The 8,193-nt window shown below is 38.3% G+C and overlaps 2 protein-coding genes across 2 annotated transcripts; both read right to left on the minus strand.

Annotated features, from left to right (window-relative positions):
• Positions 1 to 2,242: 2,242 nt before the first annotated feature.
• Positions 2,243 to 5,058, minus strand: LOC104947010 (enhancer of mRNA-decapping protein 3-like; the record flags this gene model as incomplete). The annotated part of the gene is made up of 4 exons (XM_010772937.1): positions 4,983 to 5,058; positions 4,532 to 4,577; positions 3,618 to 3,789; positions 2,243 to 2,433 (listed from the first exon to the last, which is right to left on the minus strand). Coding segments are annotated over exons 3-4 (355 nt in total), but the record flags the coding sequence as incomplete, so codon positions are not given.
• Positions 5,059 to 6,146: 1,088 nt separating this feature from the next.
• LOC104947011 (cytochrome P450 1A1-like) lies at positions 6,147 to 7,596 on the minus strand (the record flags this gene model as incomplete). The annotated part of the gene is made up of 2 exons (XM_010772938.1): positions 6,147 to 7,181; positions 7,496 to 7,596. Coding segments are annotated over 2 exons (396 nt in total), but the record flags the coding sequence as incomplete, so codon positions are not given.
• Between the last annotated feature and the right edge of the window lie 597 nt (positions 7,597 to 8,193).

Genomic DNA, 8,193 nt, shown 5'->3' on the forward strand with positions numbered 1-8,193 from the left:
AGTCCTCTCCTGCTGATGTTCAGTGTATATCAGTATGTAGTGTCTCTACTTTAAAGAGTCCTCTCCTGCTGATGTTCAGGTGTATATCAGTATGTAGTGTCTCTACTTTAAAGAGTCCTCTCCTGCTGATGTTCAGGTGTATATCAGTATGTAGTGTCTCTACTTTAAAGAGTCCTCTCCTGCTGATGTTCAGGTGTATATCAGTATGTAGTGTCTCTACTTTAAAGAGTCCTCTCCTGCTGATATTCAGGCGTATATCAGTATGTAGTGTCTCTACTTTAAAGAGTCCTCTCCTGCTGATGTTCAGGTGTATATCAGTATGTAGTGTCTCTACTTTAAAGAGTCCTCTCCTGCTGATGTTCAGGTGTATATCAGTATGTAGTGTCTCTACTTTAAAGAGTCCTCTCCTGCTGATGTTCAGGTGTATATCAGTATGTAGTGTCTCTACTTTAAAGAGTCCTCTCCTGCTGATGTTCAGGTGTATATCAGTATGTAGTGTCTCTACTTTAAAGAGTCCTCTCCTGCTGATGTTCAGGTGTATATCAGTATGTAGTGTCTCTACTTTAAAGAGTCCTCTCCTGCTGATGTTCAGGTGTATATCAGTATGTAGTGTCTCTACTTTAAAGAGTCCTCTCCTGCTGATGTTTGAGAGAAACTCCCTCGATGAAAACATGGATTGTTAGCCTTTGCAGACCATTTACATGCACTAAAACCCTATTGTATAAAGAAAAGTGTGTGTCCTTGATACACATGCAGCGTGTCAAAAGATATTTGACGGTATAATTATCAACAAAAACAAAATTTGATCTGCAGAGAATTTGTATTTCCTTCCTAAAATAAACTAGAAAACATTAAACATTTAGTTATAAAGACAAAAACCAGGTTGAGTTTTTACAGTCCATCTTCTGTCGCAACTCTCTGGGAATACTTAAAAAGGAGTTTGGCGCGTCACATTTCCTTCCGTCAATGAACAATATCTACTTTGTGTTCCTCATCAGAGCCGTATGACCTCTTCTGTGGGGATTTCCTGTCATCCAATACGTCCAAATAAAAACAACAATAGTTCTGTGATTCAAAATGAAGCTTCATGGTGAATAAGCTAAATCTAAAACTGGGCTTCCTTAACCTATTAAAAAACCTTCCTCAAAACGTCTTGATATTTTTGGGCACATTTGTAAAAGAACATGCCAGTTTTTTTGTTTCCTACTCCTTCCTTCCTTCACTCCAAAGATGTCAAACAGGTCTATCATGCCTGCTTAAATGAATGGGACCGGCTGTTAACGAGATGTTTCCAATGTTTGTCCAATTATTGAGAATAAGGAACGCCAATATTCACCTAGTTGACCGCCATCAGCTAAACAAAGACCGATTTGGCGGATATCAGGAGCCGATTGTAGGAGCCACATTTATGGTATTTTGTACGTATTATTGGAGTTTTGCGCGGAGTAAGTGGTTGTGTTAACCTGGCTGCACTCACCTGCTCTGTGTTGCTTTGAATGGAAAGAGATAGTATAAATGACCACACATTTATACTGAATATCCTTAAAGGTTATCGGCATCTGGATATATTGTCTTTGTTTGCCTTTTGTTCCTACAATAAATGGTCGAACGTAAGGAGTGGAGCCATTGTTTGAGCGTGTCAAAGTGTCACCCTGTTGCTGTTGAACTACTGAATGTCCCCACGGGGATTAACAAAGGTCCATCTTATCTTATTAAACCCACCTCCAGGGGGGAATCCCGATGGGCCGGTACTGAAGTGGGCCGGTCGGACGATGTGGGACGGTCGGATAAATCACTAGCGCCCCGTCCCCCCCGTTGACACTTTAATAGCGGTATTTTTGCGGATCCAAGGTGGGCCGGCGGTACCGAAGTTATACCGAGATACCGCAGATCCCGGGCTGATTTGTAGTCCAGTCCGCCCCTGCCCACCTCTGTGTAGGATGGTGATGGGCACATGACAATAAAGCTTTGAATTGAAAACTGAATATTTAAAGTTGTTGTTTTTTAGATTTGTTGAACTTGTGCTAATTCAGACTTTAAATAACAACAAAAGCTTAAAAATCTCAGCGAATTCCAATCGTATCGCTCAAGTTATGACTTTAAACACTGGAAGTGACCCCTAACTCCCAAACCATCGCCTCCCTAATGGTTATGTTTGATGTGTAATTCAACAACGCCACTAATTGTTAGGTATTACAGACTCTCATGTCATTCTTTTCCCTGATAGGTTGATGTAACCCACCTCTGCGTAGGATGGTGATGGGAGCCGTGCTGTTTGTCCCCTGATGATGAAGATGAGGATGAAGAGGGTCTCTTTGTCCCTGACGTTCTGCAGGGACGAGGCTCGGTTCTGCTGCAGAACCCGGATCAGAACTGGGTTCAGAGACGGTTCTCTGGAAGTCCAGGATCTTCAGCTCCTTTATATCCCTGGCACTAACAGAGACAAAAAGGAAAGCCTAAAAAGGTCTGAAGACAGGGACGATGATCCATGACAGTTTCTCAAAGTCCAAAGTCATGTCTTTCCAAAACCAGAAGATATTCACTTGACTATGAAATAGAAGGGAAACATTCTTTATGAAGACGTATGAGCATGAAAGGTTCCTTTGATTTTCACTCAATTTAGAGAATAGTTCACGATGTGTTTTCGGACGATCGACTGATTGTTAATCTTAAATTTGAATCAAAAACACAGAGATAGAAAAATGCTGTTATTGATATTGCAGGTTTCCTTTCAGGTAGATGCAGGGGATGGGGAAAAACAAGAAAGGCTCATAAAGATGAGTTATTGAAAATCTCACATGAAATAAAACTGATCATTTTTAGTCAGCCGTTTCCACGAAATCTCATCAAGCAACACGTTGTTGTACAAAACAAGGCGATGTGCAGGAGAGTCAACATCTGCTTGGAAAAGGTTGTAGTGCCTTTAAGTTTGTCTTTAAATGTGGTCTCCATTTTAACTTGAGTTCTTTGTTGTGGAGCTCTTTGGGAAATGTATTTCTGTGAAGGTGCTATACTAAATAAATAAACCTATTATAAATGCATTTGATTATTCTAATAGATTTTTTTTTTTTATTATTATTATTTATTTTCTTGTCAGTTATTTTATTTCGTTTTTTGCTACTTGGTTGGTTACGTTTTAGTAAGTAACATGTTGTATATTATGCATGGACCGCCCACTCATTTGTACACGTCTCGTTCACTCATTGTTGATATCTGTAAGTGTGGATGTCATGTTGGAACTTCTAACAAAATGGAAAAACTCAATAAAAATAGTAAACTTTTTTTTTTTTTTTTTTTTTAAACCTGGACTCACCGAGAGCTCAAACTGCACAAAGAAATCAACAGGACTCTAGATACTTTGGTTTTCAGTTGACAACCCGAGGGGTAAAACATCAATGGATGGAGAAGGTACATTTAAGGGGATACCAGTTTAATTTACATAAAGGGCAGCAACTAACAATTACTTCTGGAAATAGCATTAGGGTAAAGCGGTGGAGAGAGGATGAAATGCAAACATCTGTCGTAAAGCCTTCACCATTATCTCTGGTGTATTTATTAGATCTATGCATTTCCTGTTGAAGTGTAATTAGGGAGAGTGTGTCCCCGGTCTCTCTCACCTGAAGGTGACCTCTGGGAGGGAACACCTGACCCCGTTGTGAAAGGGAAGCTTCAGAGAGATGGTCTGGTTTCTGTGATCCACGGAGGAAACGGATCCCTGATAAACTCCTAACGTCAGGCCGCAGTTTATCGACACGACGCTCTCCAACCAGTCCGTGGCCATGCTGCTCGCTGCGGGTAAAACATGAAGAGAAATGATGCGTCCGTTACTTTCTGTTGCTTCGAGCACGGCTGCGTGATCCTAAATGCTAAGTGAAATAGTTGGTGATGTGTGAGAGACTTATCAATTTGACAAGTAACCATGGCAGCTCTAAATGAAAGCATTAAGAGGATTTAGGCCTAAAACATTAAAGTATTTGTTGTCTGTAAACGTGTAAGGGTTGCCTAAATGCAGCTCTTATCATCTAGCTTCTCCACTTTGGAGCAGTGAACTGAACTTCATTAAATAATCTGCTAGATTCATATTTTTCTAACCTTTAAAAAAAAAGAAAAATGTCATCAATTTGTATTTATTCAGGATAAATAAGGATTCCCATTGGCTGATGCAAAATGGCACCAAATATTTAAAAGGTACTGTACGCCACTGTTAAGTAGATTTAATCAACTACTGTACTTAAGTACAATTTTGAGGTACTTGTACTTTACTTGAGAATGTATATGTAATGCTACTTTATACTTCTACTCCACTATATTTATTTAACAGCTTTTACATAGTGGACTAACTCTTTAAGTCACAAAAGAGTCAAATATTTAACTAAAAGTCAATCAGAACTGTGTTTGTCTACAGCAGTAAAATGCAACAATATCATCCAGAATGTCACATATAAATATAATTAAATACACACATAAAGGCACAATGAGTACTTTTACTTTATATACTTTAAGTACATGCAGGACTTTTACTCATACGTACTTTTAGTCAAGTAAAGCCTCTGAATACTTCTTCCACCTCTGTTTAGCTGGGATAACAGATAACAGCTTATTATGGGATGTTCATGTGTGTCCACGCCCAGCTTTAGCTAGCGTTGTTTTAAAGAGTTGTTCATGTGTGTCTTGGACCTGACTAAAGTATCATTGATTATTAAAAACGTGACGGTAAAATAAATGACACAAATAACATCCATATGGGGTCAGAGTTCAGAGAAGTGACCTGTAATGTAAAAATGTAATTAAAATAACAACATGTTGTAAGATAAACAAACAGCAACGTGTGTTTATTGCTAGCATCACAGTTAGCATTAGCTTCGCGTCTCTTCCTCCGGTTTGCTTTTAATCTAAAGCAACGTCTTTTGAATTCGCATCAAAGGCTTGACTTTGTTTAAAGGTTCAAACTGAGGATACCCAGTGGATGATGGATTAAATACCGTGTCGATAAAACTGTAGCGAAGAGTCAAGAAAAGCCACAGAAGCTCCAGCTTTTGTTCGTGTTGATTTCCAGTTTGATACGCTACGTCACTTCCTTTATCTCCCACGTGGGTTTGTTGTGATTTTTTTATTAAATCCAGAACGATTTTTTTGTTCAGCCCTTCCTTAGTTTTTCTCCTCTCAATTCACTTATTTAGGGTAAAAAGTGTTTCAGAAATTATGCTTTTTATTGTATCCCCTGAAACCTTCAACTGCATAAATCCAGAGGTGGGAAGTAACTAAGTACATTTAATCAAGTACTGTACTTAAGTACTAGAGGTACTTGTAGCCTACTTGTGTTTTTCCATGTTATGCTACATTGTACTTCTACTCCACTTCAGTTCAGAGGTAAATGATGTACTTCTACTCCACTACATGTATTTAATCCCTTTAGTTACTTCTCTGGATGAATGATGTGAAATATAATCAAGTGTTAAATCAGACTTTAGTTCCACCTGGAGTAAATCCACCAGCTACCCTGCAGTATACAAAGTCATTCAAACTAGCTGCACCTTTACCAGCTTTGAGAACACTTTCATGATCAATCGTTATAAAACATATCATATATATTATTCTGAAATGGACCAATCTGCACAATGACTACTTTTACTGTCGCTACTTTCACTATATTTTGTAATACTTTTCGACTTTCACTTGAGGAACATTTTGAATGCAGGACTTTTACTGTAACAGAGTATTCCTACACTCTGGTACTTTTACTTTTACTCAAGTACAAGCTCTGAGTACTTCTACTTTTACTCAAGTACAAGATCTGAGTACTTCTACTTTTACTCAAGTACAAGATCTGAGTACTTCTACTTTTACTCAAGTACAAGATCTGAGTACTTCTACTTTTACTCAAGTACAAGATCTGAGTACTTCTACTTTTACACAAGTACAAGATCTGAGTTCTACTTTTACTCAAGTACCAGATATTTGCTTATTTATGTGCTGCTATAGTTGACCTGTTTATTTCTTCACCAAAGAGCTCAAAACGTTGTTATTCTCTGACATTAATTCACTTTTCTACACATTAGTAACTGCATACATCTTTATGTGGGGACTATCACTTTAATACTGTAAAATAGTTTTCTCTTTAAATAAAGCAAACAATAGGAACAAAATCATTCTTACAACATATTTTATTTGCGTGGCTGATTAAAGGATGCTCCGATCCAATGCCCTTACATGTGATACAATCATCGATGCATTAGAGATACAAATAAAAATAACGGTCTACTGATATATTCCATAAGAACTCTTTTGGCTTTCTTAAAGATGCAGAGCGAAAACGTTTCTCACCTCAAAAATATACAAACGCTAGGCATATACAAATGTCTTCAAAAAAATACAAATAGCTTGATATACACACAAAAAAATAATCACATTTTGGGATACAGATATAGCTTCAGTGTCTTAAATCCACATTATAATGGGAAATAGTTAGCTTTTAAATGCTATCACAAGGTACTATCATTTCAGTTCAGAGTCCTGTGTGAGAGAAGGAAAGAATTTAGGTTGCAATCGCCTAAATAATAATGCCTCAGTAAAACCTGCTCGTCCCAAACAAAGCAGAACTTCTTAATAATGCAGTTTATTTAATGCACAGCAGAACCACGCAGCTCCTTATTCTTCTTCGAAGCACCAACAATGTGCAGGAATATCTCTGAGAAAACCAAAAACATGATATGTTCATCTCTGACAATCTGCAAAAAGCACATTTCACTTTAATGCCATTAGCTCTGTAGATCAAACATCTAGTACATTCTGAGGAAGCCTCTTCTCTCACCGCCTGTTCTCCTGACCCTTTACAGTGTTTGAGTCGACTTCAGTTGAGTCGGAAACTGCACAGATATGAGTATCTTCACTCCTCGTTCGTCCTCATCGTGGCCCTCAGGTGGCAGCGTTTGTGTTTCATGGTGAGTCCGTATTCGGGGGTCATGTCCGGCTTTTGCCCCGACATGGCGTGGAAGTGCAGTTTCTGGACGATGATCGCCAAGAAGAGGTAAACTTCGTTTCTAGCGATGACCTCTCCGATGCAGCGCCTCTTCCCCATGCCGAACACCATCACTTTCTCTCCTTCCTGCTTGTTCACCTCGCTGCCGTCAGAGGACAGGAAACGATCCGGAACGAAGGAAGACGGGTCTTTCCACAGCTCACTGAGAAAATACAGATAAAGGAAAAAATAAGATACGCTGCACAAACATCCAAGCATGGCTGCAATCGATCAAAGAACTCATGCTATTTCCTACTTCTTTTTTACATTACTTTAAGTCTTTATGTCTTAAATACATCGTATGCTGCACTGTTGGACGAGCCTCGGACTTTCATTTCAAACCATTTCTCTGTAAATGTTGTTCAAATGACAACGAAGCCTTTGAATGTTGAACTTGCTGTACTGAGCAGCTCCTACGTGTGACCGTCAGTCTTTTTCAATTGTTTTAATACATTTATTCAGAAAAAGGGAACTCACGGGTCGTGATTGATCTGCCACTGATTGATAAACACACAAGTGTCTTTGGGAATGTAGTATCCATTCAGAGACGTGTCTTTAGTGGTGCTGAAAGAGAAAGAGAAATAGTGTTAATGTTCACTCCTTTGCATTTGGTAGAATTACAACCTCAACACAATGAATACTTTCACTGTCGCTACTTTCACTATATTCTGATGAGAATACTTTTCTACTTTCACTTGAGTCACATTTTGAATGCAGGACTTTTACTGTAACAGAGTATTCCTACACTCTGGTATTTCTACTTTTAATCAAGTACAAGATCTGAGTACTTCTACTTTTACTCAAGTACAAGATCTGAGTACTTCTACTTTTACTCAAGAACAAGATCTGAGTACTTCTACTTTTACTCAAGTACAAGATCTGAGTACTTCTACTTTTACTCAAGAACAAGATCTGAGTACTTCTACTTTTACTCAAGAACAAGATCTGAGTACTTCTACTTTTACTCAAGTACAAGATCTGAGTACTTCTACTTTTACTGAAGTACAAGATCTGAGTACTTCTACTTTTACTCAAGTACAAGATCTGAGTACTTCTACTTTTACTCAAGTACAAGATCTGAGTACTTCTACTTTTACTCAAGAACAAGATCTGAGTACTTCTACTTTTACTCAAGTACAAGATCTGAGTACTTCTACTTTAACTCAAGTACAAGA

Source organism: Notothenia coriiceps, unplaced genomic scaffold (genome assembly GCF_000735185.1).
Source record: "Notothenia coriiceps isolate Sejong01 unplaced genomic scaffold, NC01 NC01_scaffold00011802, whole genome shotgun sequence".
Classification (NCBI taxonomy): domain Eukaryota; kingdom Metazoa; phylum Chordata; class Actinopteri; order Perciformes; family Nototheniidae; genus Notothenia; species Notothenia coriiceps.